The sequence below is a fragment of the Giraffa tippelskirchi genome, chromosome 3 (assembly GCF_054371585.1).
Source record: "Giraffa tippelskirchi isolate mGirTip1 chromosome 3, T2T-mGirTip1v1.2.pri, whole genome shotgun sequence".
Lineage (NCBI taxonomy): Eukaryota > Metazoa > Chordata > Mammalia > Artiodactyla > Giraffidae > Giraffa > Giraffa tippelskirchi.
Genome location: NC_137277.1, coordinates 12,697,872 through 12,717,459, shown reverse-complemented (window position 1 = coordinate 12,717,459; position 19,588 = coordinate 12,697,872). Strand labels below are relative to the sequence as shown.

The window sequence follows — 19,588 nt, the reverse complement described above, 5'->3', positions numbered from 1 at the left end:
AAGCATCCGAACTGGTCTTATTAGCACTTCCCAAGTTAGAAAGGACGGGGGATTCAATGGGATTAGAAGGTGAATAGAGGGAGAGATTAAATAAAGCCCTATCCCATCCCACTTCACTGCTCCTTTAAATAATGCTGATCAGGGAATTTCCTGGCGGTCTGGTGGTTAGGACTTTGTGGTCTCAATGCCATGGGCCTGGGTTCAATTCTTGGTTGGGGAACTAAAATCCCACAAGCCACACCCCCCCCAAAAAATATGCTCATCAATTTGTGGCCAGCACTGCTGTTCACACTTGAGACATCAAAATATCCTCAGGGAAACACCAGGCAAGGAAAACAAAGGTCTGAGACATTTCATCCTCACAACCCTATGAGGTAGGTATTATTATGCCCATTTAACAGTTAAGCAAACAGAGGCTCAGGGATACGGAGGCAAAGAATGAGAGGCCTGAGGCCAGGCAGCTAGTGAGGACACAGGTGGGATGTGAATATGGCTTTCAGGGACCCAAGCCTTTGTTCAAAGGCACTACACTGAAGTGCCCCCACTGATCCACTAACCATAAATCATCAGCTCCAAATCCAGAGAAAGACCACAGTAGTTCCAAGTATCATGGAAGGTAAGAATGAGGAGCACCACTGAAGGCAGGAGGGCCCAGACAGCACCCCGGGATGTGTTGCCTTTTGTACAAGTGCCCTGGGAGTTAACAGCAAGTCTGCTGAGATGGAGAGGGGAAGGGATTTTAAAGACGCTCAAGACATCCGGAAGCACATGGCTGTCCTCTCCTCCTTCCAAAGCAAGTCTTTATTGTCCAACCAATCAACAAGTGTTTGATAAGGCCCAGCACGGTACCGGGCACACGCACTAAGCATAACTACAAAAAGGTAAGACACACTCCCTGCCAATTTGAGGCGCACAATCTAAATATTTCTCAGGACTTAACTACATGGTTTAAAAATCAAATCTGGACTTTGCTGCCAGTACTGTAAGGAACATTCTTTAAAGTCAGTGTCTTAAGGAAAAACGTTACACTCCACATTGATCACAGCATGAAATTTCTTCCGAGTCATAGCAACTTCGTGGTTATCAACAAGGTTTACTTTTGTTAAAATTCATTTTACACACTCCTCCTCTGTAATCTAAAACGAAGTTGTTTTTTTTTTTTTTTTGAAAAAGCAATTTTAAAAGGTAGTAGTGGAAGAACTTAGGTACAAATTTGGCCAACAGCTGTCTGGACAAAACAGCTCCAGACTATTGAGCGAACCCAGCTCGTTTCCAGGCCATTGTTACCTCTACTTTGAGGACAACATAGAGAACATTTCCACGTTAAAGTCATGATTGCCAATCAGAAGAGGGAGTCTCAGTGCCACGGAGAGTGGCCTGGACTAGACATCTTTCATGGCAAAATTTAGCACCAACCAACTTGGCTGCCGGGCGTCTCGTCGCCCAAATTTAACCCCTTGATTCTTCACAAACTCTCAGAACTCCTGGGTGTGTGGTTCTGGGAAGAGCAGCTAACCCAAACCGCAAGTTGGACTAACATGCTGTACATGGTTCTGCTTCCATCTGGGGAGCCAAGCTCCTGCTTCAGGCGGAGAACATTCAGCGCAGAGCAGAGGAGTGGAAGCAGCAGCCTCGGAGAGGCGATGAGGAACACGAAGGCATCGCCCCTCCTTAACCCAGCCTGGTTCGTGGCGGGGCAGCCCCGGTAAAGAGCCTTGCCACGTGCTGGGTGCCCACCCCAAAGGGTCTCCATTTGGCAAATAAGAGTCAAAGGAAGGAAGGATTCGAAGATTTTCGTGTTACGGGGTCTAGTGTTATGGGTTTGTTTTTTTTCCTTCTCATAGAATAAGATCACTGATTTCTCTCAGTAAAGTACATTAAACCAGGACCTCTGGGCTAGAAAATAAGTTCAGATCTGAACTTTACATCTGTGGTAAGCAAGGGCCTTTTTAATTTGAGCCTTCCTTTTTTTTTTAGCAAAAGGATGCCAGAGTCTAACAGGACCCCCAGGCGTGCCGAGACCCCAGGCCTGGGCCAAAATCACACAAGTGAAGGCAGTCCACGGCCCACCCTCCCCCTACTTTCCCATCGCAAAGACCTGTCCGGCGCTTGGGCATGGGGGAGCCCTTGGGACTCCCCCATGGACTGCAAAGCTGGTCATCAAAGCTATTGAAATGGAAGGTAGTGTAGAAAATGTAACACTGGTTGTTCTTCACATGTAAGACTGGTTTCGTTAGAGCATGTATAAGGCACTATGTGAGAAAGCTGCTCCCACGCCCGGCCACACACCCACACTCGGCTCCTCACACGCACACATGCACACACAAGAGGCCAGCTGACTTTGCCACGACGCACGGGGAGCGTGGCACCTCCCGTCACTTCTGGTTTTTGAGCTGGTTGGAGAGCCAGTCCAGGCCTTCGTAAAGCCCATCTCCACTGGTGGCACAAGTAGCCTGAATGTACCAGTTTCTCTGGCGGAGGGAATGTAAGCCAAGCTTGTCTGTTATCTCTGCTGCGTTCATAGCGTTGGGAAGATCCTTGGAAGAGAATATTCAGAAGTCAGTTCAGCAATGTTCTGTCCACCTAATGGAATACCATACTCTTTCCCAACACCTGCTCTTAACTCTGGCCACCTAGAGGCTCAGGCCTCCAACCTTGAAATCGCCCTGAATTGTTTCTTCCCTCTCTTTCTCTCCACTCTCACAGCTCCACGCTGGGAAAGCCCATTGGCTCTACCTGCAAAATATATTTAGAGTCTGACTGCTTCTCGCTTGGATTACTGAAATTACTCCTGAGTTGTTCTCCCTGCTTCTGCTCTTCCTCCCAGAAAAGTCTATCCTCAACTTGGCGGTCAGTGAAGTCAGATCAAGTCCTTCAATTAACACCCTGCGACAGCTTTGTCTCTCTCAGTGTAAGAGCCCAAGTTCTCAGGATGCTCTGCGAGGTCCTTGTGCCCCCACGACCCCTCCTAACTGTCCTGCTTCATCGTTTTAAATACAGCCCTCACCACAAGTTTACTATATTACAAAATTGACTGACTTGGTATGTTTATTATCCGCCTCCTGTAACTAGAATGTAAGTTTTACCATGGAAGGAATCTCTGTCTATCTTGTTCTCTGATGTATTCCTAGTGCCTAGAACTATGTCTGGCATGTAGTAACCTGAAACTGAATTTGAATAAATTAGCATGAAAGAACAAGGTAGATGTGAGGACTTTCCTGGCAGTCCAGTGGTTAAGACTCTGAGCTTCCAATGCAGGGGCTACAGGTTTTGATCTCTGGTTGGGGAAATAAGCAAGAGAGCTCCAGAAAAACGTCTATTTGTGCTTTATTGACTATGCCAAAGCCTTTGACTGTGTGGATCACAATAAACTGTGGAAAATCCTGAAAGAGATGGGAATACCAGACCACCTGACCTGCCTCTTGAAAAACCTGTATGCAGGTCAGGAAGCAACAGTTAGAACTGGACATGGAACAACAGACTGGTTCCAAATAGGAAAAGGAGTACGTCAAGGCTGTCTATTGTCACCCTGCTTATTTAACTTATATGCAGAGTACATCATGAGAAACGCTGGGCTGGAGGAAGCACAAGCTGGAATCAAGATTGCTGCGAGAAATATCAATAACCTCAGATATGCAGATGACACCACCCTTATGGAAGAAAGTGAAGAAGAATTAAAGAGCCTCTTGATGAAAGAGAGAGAGGAGAGTGAAAAAGTTGGCTTAAAGCTCAACGTTCAGAAAACTAAGATCATGGCATCTGGTCCCATCACTTCATGGCAAATAGATGGGGAAACAATGGAAACAGTGAGACTTTATTTTTTGGGGCTGCAAAAAATCAAAGCTGCAAAATCACTGCAGATGGTGACTGCGGCCATGAAATTAAAAGACGCTTACTCCTTGGAAGGAAAATTATGACCAACCTAGACAGCATATTTGGAGAAGGCAATGGCACCCCACTCCAGTACTCTTGTCTGGAAAATCCCATGGATGGAGGAACCTGGTGGGCTGCAGTCCATGGGGTCGCTAGGAGTCAGAGACAACTGAGCTACTTCACTTTCACTTTTCACTTTCATGCACTGGAGAAGGAAATGGCAGCCCACTCCAGTGTTCTTGCCTGGAGAATCCCAGGGATGGCAGAGCCTGGTGGGCTGCCGTCTGTGGGGTCGCGCGGAGTCGGACACGACTGAAGCAACTTAGCAGCAGCAGCAGCAGACAGCATATTAAAAAGCAGAGACATTACTTTGCCAACAAAGGTCCGTCTAGTCAAGGCTATGGTTTTTCCAATAGTCATGTATGGATGTGAGAGTTGGACTGTGAAGAAAGCTGAGCGCTGAAGAATTGATGCTTTTGAACTGTGGTGTTGGAGAAGACTCTTGAGAGTCCCTTGGACTGCAAGGAGATCCAACCAGTCCATCCTAAAGGAGATCAGTCCTGGGTGTTCATTGGAAGGTCTGATGTTGAAACTGAATTTCCAATACTTTGGCCACCTGATGTGAAGAGCTGACTCATTTGAAAAGACCCTGATGCTGGGTAAGATTGAGGGCAGGAGGAGAATGGGACGACAGAGGATGAGACGGTTGGATGGCATCACTGACATGAGTTTGGGTGGGCTCCGGGAGTTGGTGTTGGACAGGGAGGCCTGACGTGCTGCAGCTCATGGGGTCGCAAAGAGTCGGACACAACTGAATGACTGAACTGAGCTGGGGAAATAAGATCCCACATGCCGCGTAGCGCGGCCGAAAAAATAAAAAAAGAACAAAGTAGATCCAGACAATGCTTTGGAAGGACATCAAAGATATGCTAAGAAGCATGTTGCAAAACAGAATGCGGAATAAGCTCTGGAGAGAGACCTTAAGGAATTTAACAATGTTTTTATCCTGAAAAGTGGGGCTAGAATGTTTCACTCGATATTGTGAATTGTCTGCGGATCTACACCCTGAACATGTCCTGGTTCTATAATTAAAAAGAACAAACGTTCTCTTTTATCAAAGTCCATATGCACTAATGAACCTCAAACTGACATCGAATCTAATGGTGGGGTAATAGCCAAGTGAACGATGATGCCCCCACCATTTAAAATAGTGCTTACAAAGAGCTAGATGACAAGAGAACACGCCTCTGATAAATCTGAAATGACGAAACAGGGTGCAACACTGTCAAAATGGTACGATCTCAATTACATAACGAATGTATTTGTGAAGGAGAAAGTAGGGGGAAATGCATCAAAATGTGACTGTTTATCTCAGACCGGTAACTTCCACAGGATTCCACCTTCTTTTCCACCCTTACTTCAGCTTCTCATCCTGAGGTTGGATGGTTCCACATTTTCCTCCTACCCCCACTTTAACTGCTTTGTGTTATTTACGTGGAATCTGAGTTTCCTCAAGGACTGGCCCCATATGATCCAATTCATCTCCTCCTTTGCTGTCCCCCCCAACCCCACACCACCCCATCCCAGCTGCACTGGCTGCCTTGTTCTTCCTAGAACAGTCTGGCTCCCTTCCTGAGGGCCTGCACGGGTCATCTTTTTTTTAAAATTAAAATACAGTTGATGTACAATATTATATAGCTTACAGGTATACAATTTAATGAGTCACAATTTTAAAAGTTATACTCCATTTATATTTCTTATAAAATATAGGCTGTATTCCTTGTGTTGTACAACATATTCTTATAGCTTATCTATTTTTTAAATGGAGTGTAATTGCTTTACAATGTGGTGTTCGTTTCTGTTGTACAACAATGTGAATCAGCTGTATGTATACATACATGCTCTCCCTCCCACCCCACCCCACCCTCCTAGGTCATCACAGAGTGTTGAGCTGAGCTCAGCTCCCTGTGCTACACGGCAGCGAGATGTCATCTGATCAGACGTCCTCTTATCAGAGAGGCCCTCTGATCCTTCTCCACACCTGCCCCTTCTCCCATGACTTCCCCTAGACATAGGACATATCCGTTACTGACTGACGCTCTACCCACTAGAACGCAAACTCTGTGAACTCAGGGATTTCTGTCTGGTTCACTGCTGTATCACCAATACCCCAAACAATGCCTGGATCTTAGTGAATGCTCAGTGGATGTTTGGTGAGCGAGTGAACGAATATAAGATCCAAGCTAAAAAGGAGGTGGAGGGAAAGGTTACGGGAGGGACTAGCGAGAGGGAGGCAGGCAGCTAATTAAATATCTCTATTTTTAAAGTGAGCAGCTGGTAGTACTTTTCAGTCCCAGGATTCAGACAGCTAGTGACATACCTGTTTATTTACAAACACCAGTAAGACTGCATCTCTGAGTTCGTCTTCGGCTAACATTCTGGTTAGTTCTTCTCGGGCTTCATTGACCCGCTCTCTGTCATTACTGTCGACCACGAAAATCAGACCTGAATGGAAAGCACCAGCTTGTTAGTAATCTGAACCTGGGGAGGGTTAGCTGTTCACAAGTCCTGACACCCTCTGCCTGCTTACGTGTGTGGTTTCACTGAAAGCAATCAATATGGAAGCATATATACAATCTCCAGAGGTGGGAAGCCTGCTGGACACCCAGCCAGCCTTTTTCAGAGGCACTATGGCCCCTCAACAGATCAACAATAACAAGAGTAGACAGAGAATATAGCCACTATGGAAAACAGCATGGAGATTCCTTAAAAAACTAAAAACAGAACTACGATATGACCCAGCAATCCCACTACTGGGCATATGCCCAGGGAAAACCATAATTCAAACAGACACGTGTACCCCAATGTTCACCGCAGCACTGTTTACAAGAGCCAGGACATGGAAACAACCTAAATGCTCATTAACCGAGGAATGGATAAAGAAGATGCGATACATACACACAATGGAATATTACTCAGCCATAAAAGGAATAAAATTGGCTCATTTGTAGAAACATGGATGGACCTAGAGGGTGTCATGTAGAATGAAGTAAGTCAGAAAAAGAAAAACAAATACTGTACATTAATGCATATATGTGGAATCTAGAAAAATGGTATAGATGATCCTATTTGCAAGGCAGAAATAGACACACAGATGTAAAAAACAAATGTATGGATACCAAGGGGGAAGAGGGGGCAGGAATTGGGAGATCAGGGTTGACACATATACACTACTGATACTATGTATAAAATAGGTAACTAATGAGAACCTACTCTATAGCACAGGAAACTACTTAATGCACTGTGGTCACCTGAATGGGAAGGAAGTCCAAAAGGGAGGGGATATAAGTATATGTATACTTATGTATACATTTTGCTGTATAGCAGAAACTAACACAAGGTTGTAAAGCAACTACACTCCAATAAAAATTATTTAAAAGAATAAAGAGAGAAAACGTTAGGCTCATGTTTAGTTACATCATTTCTACATCATGCCTACATGACAAAGACCCAGCAACAATCTATGAACATCCAAGTTCAGACAGTCTTCCCTGGTTGGCAACGCTCTGGGTATGTAGCACATCTATGGGCCACAGGGTAATGCACTCCGACCCACAGGAAGGACACAAGCCGTGTGTACCTGTGTGCCTCCCACATACACCTCTTCCTTTGGTTGGTTCACCTGTATCCTGCTATATAATAAAACTGGAGCTGTAAGTGTAGCAATCTGAGTCCTGTGAGTTGTTTTAATGAAGACCGAATCTGAAGGGGGATTTCCCGGGTAGTTAAGACTCCAGGCTTCCAATGCGGGGGGCCTGGGTTCGATCCTGGTCTGGGAACTAGATCCCACATGCCGAAAACTAAGACCCAGTGCAGCCAATTAACAACAACAAAAAGAACCTGAAGGGACACTGGGAACTGCCAAATTTGTGAACAGCTGAAAAAAAGTGAGGGTGGTTTGGGGAGCCCTGAATTTGCAGCCGGTGTCTGCAGTGAGGGCGTCTTCTGCCCTTACCCTGTGAGTATGGCCCAACCCCAGGCAATTGGTGTCAGAAATCTTTGCAGCATCTCATACTACAGCAGCAGAGAAATCGCAGGAAGCAAGAGACGGCTCAAAGAATGGGACTGACACGTTGTATCTGAGCCAAGGGGGCTGAAACCTGCACAGACCTGGGCACTGCCACACTGGCTGGCAGAAGAGCTGGAGCCACAGGGTCTCCAGAGGCAGGGCCCAGGAGGAAAACGGCACACAATCCACACGCAGGATGGGAAGAGGCTCTGAGCAGTGGTCCATGTGACATTAATGGTGGTAACAACTGGGGGGTTAGCTGACAATAAGCCCTCTGGCAGACAAAAATAGGAAGTGGCTACCAGAAGAACTATTTAATAATAGTGACCCCAGGCTGTATCAACAGAAGAGAGAGCAGCTCAGTCTCTAAAATATGGGCACCAAAAAGCCTAAGCTACAGTGCATCAGTCAGAACATCCTGGGCGTGTTACGCGGTTGGTGCTGACTCCAAACTCTAAGACACAGACGAACTGGAAGGGCAAAGACTGACGAGGATGGCAGAGGAATTAGATACTATGTCCTGCGAAAAACAATTGATGTAACTGGGAGTACTTTGCCTACAGAAAACATTCACTGAGGGGACTGATGGCTGTCTTCAAATATCTAAAAGCTATGACATACAGAGGTTCAACTTGTTGGACGTAGATGGAAGATCAGTGGGTACATCTACAGGAGCTTGAGGTGATAGTCAACAGGGGACTTCCCTAGTGGTCTAGCGGTGAAGAATCTGCCTTGCAATGCAGGGGACTCGGGTTCAATCCCTGGTTGAGGAACTAAGATCCCACATGCCACGGAGCAACGAAGCCAGACCCACGTGATGTAATGAAGATCCCGTAAGCTGCAACTAAGGCCTGATGCAGTCAAAGAAGTAAATTTTTAAAAATTAAAAAAAAAAAAAAGAGTCGACAGAACTGCAGGGGCCGTGGGCCGCCTCAAGAGGCCTGCTCCTCACTGGAGATACTTGTGAGCAGCTTCAGTGGCCACTGTGGGAGCCCACAGAAGGGACTCTGCTGGCGGGAAAAGGGTAGTGGGATGAGACGTCCTCCGGCTTCCTTCTTACACTGAGACCTCACCACCGTGTCTAGGAGGGAAAACTTGTGCTGGCCCTTGGCCCTTTCCACACACCCCTTCCCCCACTCCTGACACCCCCATGCTTCCCAGGCCCACCCAACAGCTGCCTGACCAGCTGCCCGGAACAGCCCACTCCAGCAGACGGGAGCGCCCACAGCTTCTGACTGTCTGGGGCTTACATGAGAGTCAAAGTCATGTCTGTTACATCACATCAGACCCCAAAACTGCAAAATGTTAAAAACTTCCCCCAAAGACTTGATAGGCTGCCAGTAAGTCTCTGGACTCTGATCATAGCGGAGCAAAGGAGGTTTTCCTGAATTCTTAGAAGACCCTTAGTCTCCCATGCAAAACTGATAGAGTAGAAACTGACATATGATCCCTTGGCCATTCCTAATAAAAAATAAAGGTTTATAAATATTAGGTCCCATTTTACACTCTTTTTATTTAGATCCTTGTGTGAGAAACAAAAGAACCCAGCACCAGACTGACTACACTTCCGAACTAAGAAAACCTAAAAAAAGGTAAAACTACCAATGAATAGTGTGCTGTGATTTGTTTTTAGAAGTGGGTAGAAATATGTATCCACAGCTGCCTGTATACGCATAAAACATCTTTGGACAGATAAACAAGAAATAAAAATGGGAAGAGGAACCGGGTGGTTTGGGGGCAGGAATGAGGTGGTGACTCTGCCCTGTATACTTTCACTTCTTTAAATTTTAAACCATATAAATACATCGCTATTTAGCAAATTAAAATAACTGAACCTAAATCAAGGAGAAAAATCTTTGCACATTACAACTAATGGCCTATCTAATGAACTATTTTATGCCTTCTCTAAGAAAATCCACCTGCCAGTGCAGGAGACACAAGCAACACAGGTTCAATCCCTGGGTTGGAAAGATCCCCCGGAGCAGAAAATGGCAACCCACTCCAGTATTCTTGCCTCGGGAATTCCATGGACAAGAGAAGCCTGGTGGGCTACAGTCCATGGGGTCCAAGAATTGGACACGACTGAGCAACTGAGCACACATATGATAAATCAACTAAGAAATCCCGTAAACAGTTCACATTCCAATCTACACCCAGTTAACTGTCTTAATTGAGAGCTAAGCTATTACTAAGTCTGTTCTGCTCACCATACTGATGAAGAAGAAAATTTAAATTAAAAAAGACAGCCTGTCTGTTGCAAAGGTGCCAGGAAAAATAAGGGCAACATCCAAGGTTACTAGTGGCTGCAATGCTTGGACCCACCAAACAGAAAATCCATTCTTCAAAGAGGCCCCAGTTGCTTATTTCATGAAGAGTCCAAACCACCCACCCGAAGGTCCTAGAATATAGCCAGTTCCCTACCATCAAAGCAATAGCTATTGAAACTCAATAAAATTAGGCTTGCTATAAATAGAAGATTGAAAATAAAAAGGCATTTCTACTTGGTGACTGAGTGTGACAACTCTTAAAAGGGTGGGAGAAGGGAACCCTTCAGAGAATGAGGACATGCTGCTAAGTCACCTCAGTCGTGTCCAACTCTGTCTCTGGATAGTTAATTTTATGTGTCGACTGGACTGGTCACAGGGTGCCCAGACATTTGGTCAAATGGTTTTCTGGGTGTGTCTGTGAGTGTGTTTTTGGATGAGATTAACATTTGAATCATTACACTGAATGGGCTTCCCAGATGGCTCACTGGTAAAGAATCTGCCTGCCAATGTAGGATACATGGGTTCAATCCCTAGGTCAGGAAGATCCCCCAGAGAGAGGCAACCCACTTCAGTATTCTTGCCTGGGAAATCTCACGGACAAAGGAGCCTGGCAGGCCACAGTCCACGGGGTCACAAAAGCGTTGGACACAATTTAGTGATTAAACAACAACTACTAAGTGTCAAAACATATACTGTCTGCAACAGATTGAAGAGTAAGACATAAAAATCTCAGAGTCATCAGGGAAGAATTCCATGCCTGGAGAATTCCATCCACAGAGGAGCTTGGCAGGCTACAGACCACGTAGTCACAAAGAGTCGGACACGACTGAGTGACTAACACCAACATCATGGAAGGCTGCTAAGGTCATCAAACTGTTTCTCCGAAAATCAATAAAGGGAAAGAATTATATCTTTTTCCTGCCTTCCTTATATAAACTATATTTCAGAGAAACCAAATATTTGATGAAAGAATTCTTTATTTAGAAGGATTTCAGCTAATAAATGCAGATGGAAAGACAGAAAACAGTGGAGGGATAAACTGTTGTAGAGTAAGAGACTAAAGAGGGCTGACAATGAAATGCAATGTGTGAACTTTGATTCCCGATGCAAACAAGTCAAATGCGCAACTGGAGAAATCTGAATAAGGACTGGGTAAAAGGGAAGTCGCCCAGGCGTGTCCCTTTGTGACCCCATGGGCTATAGCCTGCCAGGCTCCTCCACCCATGGGATTTTCCAGGCAAGAATACTGGAGTGGGTTGCCATTTCCTTCTCCGGAGGAATCTTCCTGACCCAAGGATTGAATCCCAGTCTCCTGCATCACAGGCAGACCAGACTCTTTACTGTCTGAGCCACCAGGGAATCCCCCAAGGGCTGGGTACCAGACAGTAAAGAAAGGATATTAATTTTGGAAGTGGGATAATGCATGGAGATTAAGTTTTTTAAAAAAAGCTTTAGGGACTTCTATGGTGGGCCAGTAGCTAAGATTCTATGCTCCCAATGCAGGGGGGCTGGGTTTGATCCCTGGTCAGGGAACTAGATCCCATGTGCCTCAATTAAGAGTTTGCATGCTGCAACTGAAGATCCTGTGGGCCGCAGGAAGACCTGGCACAGCCAAATAAATATTGAAATCAAAAAGTTTTATCAGTTTAAAATAAACACTGAAGGACGATGAGTAAGAGGCATCATTTGCTATAACATACTCTGGGCAAAATGCTGATAACTTTTGAAGCTGGGTAATGGGTACATGGAGATGTGTTATGTATCTTCTTTGCTTTTTGTTTTAAACTTCCCACTAACAAAAGTGAAGAAAGAAAAGATAAATGCACTATTCTGAGGAAAGACATTCTAAATCTATAGATTGAAGCAATAATGTAGTTATTGTTATATTGTTATAATGTAGAGTTAAGTGTTAAAGGTAATCACTAAAATAATGATATACAATATAAAGGGGAAGTCAACCTGGGTATTTGGACTGAAAAGACCGACAAATATGGGTCATTACTATGAAACATATGCACTGAAAACACCCACCATCAGTAGTAGAATTTTCAAAATGAAAAGAATCCAAGGAAATTCTGAAATGAGTATGTGGATGCCAGATGGTTTGAGAATCAGGGTGTAAAAACTATCTGAACAGCTTATGGATCTCTGGATAGGCAATATTTATAAGGTTATCCAAAATATAATTAATGGAAAAACTCAGAGAGACTGACGTAGGAGTGGGACACATTAAAACTCCAACATTTAAACATCCAGTAATAAGGAAACAAGGCAATGATCTAGGATATCTGTGCCTGGTCATGTACTTGTAGGATAACAGGGAAGCTGGGAGGGACTATGGCCACACAGGGTGCTGGGCTTGGGGGTTCCAGCCATCACTGTCTATCTCTTTCTCTCCAAAGGCATAATTTTTCAGATATCCTCAACCGGCTTAAAGGAGTTTACAGAATTCAAATTCTTTAAAAATTGGTACTTCATCTATCTAAGGCACTTTCAATTAACCAAAAGATGAAACTCATCAGGACAACCATTTTATAACTGTTCTGGATTAAGAGGAGATTCCTATGTAAAGCATTAAAGCCCAAGTATTTTTTTCAAAGAAAGCAGGGACCACTTCTCAAAAAGAAACCTCTCCAGTAAATTTAAGTGGGTCGTCGAAAGAGAAGGAATGACTGACGGTCCAAATGGAGCAGAGTGCCACAAGGTTTTGCTTCAAGTACCCATCTTTAGATGCGTTTAACAGAAATGGTTGCAAGGCGAGAGACTGGATAATCTCTACCTTGTGTGTTCTGGAAATAATGTCGCCACAGGGGTCTGATTTTGTCCTGGCCACCGACATCCCAGACTGTGAAGCTGATGTTTTTATACTCCACTGTCTCCACGTTGAAACCTACACCGGGGAGATGGGGAAAGTGTTTAATGCAGACTTTTGCTGGCTCAACAATTCAAAATAACTTCAGCTAACATTTGGACAGTATTTTTCGTTTATGAAGCAGCTTGCCAGTCAAAGATCTGTAGCTTACACAACAGAATGTGTTAAGTCAGCTTGCTCTCTGTGCATCAGACAGGTGTCTCCAACCTGCTCCACTCCCTCCAGTCTCCCACCTGACACCTCCTCTCCCTCTCCCAGCAGATTTCAGAGCAAACAGAAGCCACTGATAGGGCTGCTTTCTGCCTCCCACCACACACCGCAGAAACCCACCTACCTCTTCATTCACACTTCTCTCCCTCCCTCTTGGAACAAGGAAGCAGCTAATGCTGGTTCCATCCACCCATGTGCTGGATCTGGTCCACCCATGCTGTCTGGAACCTTCTACTATTGCTTTTCTCTGCCCCATTTGAAATCTCCAACCTGTTCTCCTCAGCAGGCTTAGGTCTTTTACATCCTTCAAAGAAACCCTTCCTTGACTCCATGTCTTCACCTGCAACCACCCCGTTTTCCTTTTAAAGTCAAACTTTGTCACCTCTCACCCAATACACCTTAGTTCTGCTTCACCATGCTTCACGGTTTCACCGAGGTTAATAAGATTGAGAAATCCAACAACAGCCCTCCAGTTCTTACCTAATTTGATTTTATATCTGACACTACTGTTCATTCCCTCCTTGAAACTCTTCCCTGGCTTCCCATTTTCCTTACGTTTCTTCGGCTGTACATTCTCAAGTCTCCTCAGTGAGCTCGGCCACGTTTGACCGGTCTTTGAATGATCAGCATCGTTTACAGAGAACTGTTGCACTTAACCTAATCATCCATCAGTGGAAATTTGTTAAACATAGAGCCACATACCATCTAGTTACTAAAACTGGATGTTGATCTGTATTGGTTATTATTTAGAACAATGCTTTATTTAGAACATGGCTTAGAACAATGATTCTCCCCTCTCCCCAATTCAGAAGGTTGCCTGGGCTTCCTCTTGCAGAGGCATTCAGCTATTGAGTCCTTTCGGGGGTAGGCTGGACTTCTCTTCTCCAGGTGATCTTTTTATTTTCAAGGAGCACTGAGCTCCCTCATGTGGTGGTGTAGTGTTCCAAAAGGGCAAACCCCAAGGCACAAGCACTTATCCAATCTCTGTGTGAATCACATTTGCTGATGTGCCCTTGGCCAAAGCATGTCACATGGCCACGCCCAGTATCACTGTGGAAGGGGACTGTGCAGGGGTGTGGCTACTGAGGGGCATGATTCATTGGGGGCCACTAGTTCAATGATATACTGCAAGATCGGTATTCAATCCATTCACCAAATATTTACTGGACATCCACTATGTGCCAGGCATTTTGCTAGGCACTTGAGAACAGTGGTGAGCAAGGCAGACCTGATTCTTGCTCTTATTTACACTCTCGGAAGAGAGGCAGTGAGTGAGCAATGACAAATGTGCTGAGAGTTACTCAGAAGTTCAGGTTGCTATGGAAACTTACAACAGGGGAAAAACCATCCAAGGGATCAGAAAAGGCATCCCTGAGAGATGATGCTTCAACTGCGACTGAAAGAATAAGCTAGCATTTAGCTACATAAGTGGTGGGGTGGGGGTGCGGGGGTTGTGGGTGGTAAGCAAGAAGGTAGGAAAGCCTTCCACAGAGAGGAAATGACATGCAAGAGAACCAAAGATGCTGTGTAATGCAGAGTAAGCTGGAAAACAGCATGCATATGACTTCACAGAGATATTCACCAGGACTTCCCTGGTGGTGAGAGGGTAACAGGTAGGGAGGCCAGAGGTCCCCATGCGACAGAAGGAAATAAACTGCAAGTGGCAGATGTTTTTTTTCCTTCTCTGTTGATGAAACTGGTTCTGCCTAAGACTAACCTTTTTTTTCTCTTCTCAAACCTTGGGCTGATAATGGCTCAACAAACCAGTATTCACGTCAATTGTTTTATGATTGGGGATGACATAACCGTTGCCATTCTATCTCAAAAATGCATATTGTGGGACAGGGGCCTGGTGAAACTCCCTCAGCCTTGAGGTGTCTCTCTTATCTGATTAGAAGCTTGCCAACAGACATAAAATGCCTTGCTCAAAACTAGCAAGGGGGCACTCTTTCTGTCCCCTTCTGATGTCTATGTCAGAAGCTTTCCCTATCTCTGTTATACCTTAATAAAACTTTGCTACACAAAAGGCTCCAAGTAGTCAAGCCTTGTCTCTGATCCTGGATTGAAATCCTCTCCTCTGGAGGTCATGAATCCTGGCATAACACACGGCTTGCAGGAGCAACCTTTCAGTGGTCTAGAGGTTAAGAATCCACCTGCCAATGCAAGGGTCATGGTTTGTTCCTTGGTCTGGGACGATCCCACATGCCTTGGAGCAACTAAGCCCACGTGCCATAACTACGAAGCCCATACTCCAGAGCCCGTGCTCCGAAACAAGAGAAGCTGCTGCAATAAGTCTGAGCACCACAACCAGAGAGTAGCCTCCGCTTGTTGCAACTAGAATGTGCTCAGAAATGAAGACCCAGTGCAGCCAAAAATAAATTAACAACAACAAAATAGATATTCACCAATTCACCAAAATCACAGGTTTTTTTTTTTTTTTTACATTTGTTTATATTTTTTCTGTATGTAGGACATTATGGAAGGATGAATCATGTTTATGAAAGGAGAAAAACAAGTAATTATCCTATTTTCTCTCTGGACTAATAACATTCTTTAAAGCTATGGGTATGAGCATTTTCTCTGTCTGGTTTCCTCCTCATTTAAATGTTGCAATCTCTGAAGCCACTGCCTACGCTGGAAGTTGCTCAGTTGGTTCCTGTGCCTAATCCAACTTTCAGAACACTACTGACATTCACATGCCCCTCTAGGGAGCCCATTCTCACTCAGGAGTTTGGATCTAGAGGCAGCTCAGGAGGCACAGACTAAGTTCTGCCAAAACTGCCTTTGCAAAAGCCGTAAATGGCCAACAAAACAGAGCTGGTTTGCAGGAATAACTACATTGTCAGATTGTCCTCCAGCAATGGAACAAATCAGATTCATCAGTGGACCACCACCTCAAGTAGTCGGTGTGAGCCAAAGTAAAGGAAAAAAAAAAACCCATGCTATGTCCTTCTCTTTTTTCCACACTACATCTTTAAACACCAGGAACATACTTGGTATGGAAAGATGCTTCCACTTGGAAAGGCCCCTGGAAAAAAGATTGATTTTAATCATCATTATCTTCTCCTTTTTTTTTGTCAAGTCAAGAGGGTTAAATTTGTTCCACCTAAATGTGTTTGTATGACTCTCCTATAAACCTAGCATTGTGCCAGAGATACCAGGAAGCAATTAGGAAATTGTACATTACCTGGTTTTGGCCTCAAGAAGTTTATGAGGCGGACAAGATTCTCCAAAGTAAAAATTTAGCCACGCAAGAAGCTTGTAAAAGCACAACATACTGCAGTGTACACTGGTCCTGTCACAGGCCGTTAACATACCTATTGTAGGGATGGTAGTCACAATCTCTCCCAGCTTCAGTTTGTACAAGATGGTGGTTTTTCCAGCGGCATCCAAACCCACCATAAGAATCCGCATCTCCTTTTTCCCAAAGAGACTTTTAAACAATTTTTCAAAAACGTTCCCCATTGTTACTGTATTCTGTGACCTGAAGGAAAAGAAAGGCAAGTAAAGTAATGGTTCTTTGCAGAGATACGGACACATAAATACAAGACATACACATGAGATACAAGCCTCCACTGGAGGTGGCTCCTAGCAAAACTTGAACAATTTCAAGTATAGTTTGGCTAGGAAGGAGCTGAGTATCTTGTTTTCAAAGGGGAAACTCAACTAAGCCTTTTGATGCCTTGCCAAAAAATTCTCTTTTCCACTGCAGCATCCAAGTAAGGTATGGGAAGCCCAGTCTCAGTGGTGGCAGGCTTTCATCACCCTAAGTATGGAAGCAATGCCACCAGATACAACTGATACTTCTGAAATGAGAACTTATGAAGCAGAGAACCAGTCTATTCTACACACTGTGAAGCAAACTCCTTAAGGCAGGTTAGATATTCAACATCTCTTAGAAATTTAATAGTTGCCTTTGGCCAGTAAACAGTATCACGACCCAAAAGAGAACCTAAAAAATTTCAGAGGTGAGGAAATAACAGCACTGGGAAACTGCATGGCTAACAAAGAAATTAACTAGGTAAAGATTGGGGGAGAGACCATAGCACCCATTGTTGACTATCACTTCACTTTTTTTTTAAATTACATTTTCTTTTTTTATTGGAGTATAGTTGCTTTACAATGTTGCATCAGTTCCTGCTGTACAACAGTATATGTACACATATATTCCCTCCTCTAAAGCCTCCCTCCATCCCCCATCCCATCCCTCTATGTCATCACACAGCACCAAGCTGAGCTCCCTGTGCTATACAGCAATTTCCCACTAGCTATCTATTTTACACATGGTAGTATACATATGTCATTCCAACTTCCCAACTGGCTCCACCCTCCCCTTCCCCATGTTCATGTCTATTGTCTAAATGTGTCTCTATTTCTGCCCTGCAAATAGATTCATCTGCACCATTTTTCTAGATTCTACATATATGCATTAATTTACAATATTTGTTCTTTTTTCTCTTTCTGACTTACATCACTCTGTATAACACTCTAGGTCCATCCATATCACTACAAATGATCCAATTTCGTTCACTTTTATGGCTGAGTAATATTCTATTGTATACATGTACCATAGCTTCTTTATCTATTCACCTGGCAGTGGACATTTAGGTTGCTTCCCTGTCCTAGCTATTGTAAATAGGGCTGCAATGAACATCAGGGGAACATGTGTCTTTTTCAATTATGGTTTTCTCAGGGTATATGCCCAGCAGTAGGACTGCTAGATCATATGGTAGCTTTGTTTTTAGTTTTTTAAGGAACCTCCATACTGTTCTTCACAGTGGCTGTAGCAATTTATATTCCCACCAACAGGATCACCTTACTGTTAATTATTAGCTTTTGAAACATAATTTACATAGATATAAACATATATGATAACATACAGTTCAGTGAAATGTCATGAACCAAATCAAAAAAAGATGATTATCATCGACCCAGATCTCCTTGTACACCTTCCCAATTGTCACAACTCCAAAGGTAATCACAATAATCAACCCTGATTATTTAAAGGAAGGACTGATGCTGAAGTTGAAGCTCCAATACTTTGGCCACCTGATGGGAAGATCTGACTCGTTGGAAAAGACCCTGATGCTGGGAAAGATGGAGGGCAGGAGGAGAAGGGGGCAACAGAGCATGAGATGGTTGGATGGCATCACAGACTCAGTGGACGTGAGTTTGAGCAAACTCTGGGAGATACTGAAGGACACGGAAGCCTAGCATGCTGCAGTCTATGTGTTCAAAAAGAATCAGACATGACTTAGCTACTGAACAACAAGATATTGACATATTAACTGCACAAATGTTCAACATTTTATTTTTCAGTAGAATATATGAGAGACTCTATAAAGGAAGGAAACAGTCAAGACAAATTCGTTGCTCAGATTAGCTTTGCAGAAATTTACGTCTTCAATTTCAACATATCAGCCTATTTGAAGTATGGGCTTGACATTCTAACTACAGACTTAAAAGTAGTACTGTCCAATACTGTAAAGCAATTATCCTCCAATAAAAAGTAGTACTGACTATAACTCTAACCTTGTTCCTGAAGTCTACAAAGATTCTTCAAAGAAAAATAAAAAATCCTTGTTTCCCTTTAAACTGCTAATTACAGGAAAATTTTGCTCCTTGGCAGAGCAGAGGTGAGAGGGAACAAGGACAGTCCATCTCCCATTCATCAGGACCCTAGCGACCTCAGAGGTGAGGTCACCAAATTCCAGAGGCCCCACCTCTGAGATTTAGCCGTGTCCTATAGTTGCTAAATTTCATGGATGATGTCCAAGAATGGAGCAGAGCATTTAACCTGAACAAAAATTAGATACAGGGAAACTGCTACAACCAAAGAACGATGATAAATGCTTTAATTATTCATAGAAGGCCATACAGAAAGCATACAGAAGTCCAATGCATTGCAGCACTCAAAATCCTGTGGGCGACAAAATTAAAGATTCCTTGTCTTTGTTTTAGAGAAAAAGACAAATCTCACGGATGAGAAAAACCGTGAGGAACATTTTGCGGAAGGGAAGGTACATTTAAGATGTCCTATGAAGCAAACATTCGATTCCTCCTCCCAACAGCACAGTACACATCCTAGCTTCAGACGCCCAAAGCCCGCTGCGCTGCTAGAGACCCTCTGGAAGACGCCGCCGACCCCGGCGCCTCTCTGGCACGCTCGCCTTCCTCTAACACAGGCACCAACTGTCCATCAGGGAGAACTCTGCGGGGAGATCTCCAGGACACGAGCTAGAGCCGGTGGCCAAGTGGGCGTGCGCAGCCGGCGGGCGCGCGCGCTGGGTCCCCCGC

At 44.2% G+C, this 19,588-nt stretch overlaps 1 protein-coding gene across 7 annotated transcripts in view; it reads right to left on the bottom strand.

Moving 5' to 3' along the window:
* Nucleotides 1–780: 780 nt before the first annotated feature.
* LOC145541076 (ADP-ribosylation factor 2) overlaps nt 781–19,588 on the bottom strand; it is a 29,348-nt gene continuing 10,540 nt past the window's right edge. For 3 of the 7 annotated variants that reach the window (XM_081576442.1, XM_081576439.1, XM_081576438.1), the window contains exons 2-5: nt 16,609–16,775; nt 12,989–13,099; nt 6,254–6,378; nt 781–2,537 (exon numbers count right to left, since the gene is read on the bottom strand). In XM_081576442.1, coding sequence (XP_081432568.1) covers nt 2,376–2,537; nt 6,254–6,378; nt 12,989–13,099; nt 16,609–16,756 — 546 coding nt within the window. In that variant the 5' untranslated portion in view covers nt 16,757–16,775 and the 3' untranslated portion in view covers nt 781–2,375. Of the gene's footprint in view, nt 2,538–6,253; nt 6,379–12,988; nt 13,100–16,608; nt 16,776–18,171; nt 19,514–19,588 lie in introns of those variants that run through there. The other 4 variants (XM_081576444.1, XM_081576443.1, XM_081576441.1 and 1 more) reach the window with 3 other exon arrangements.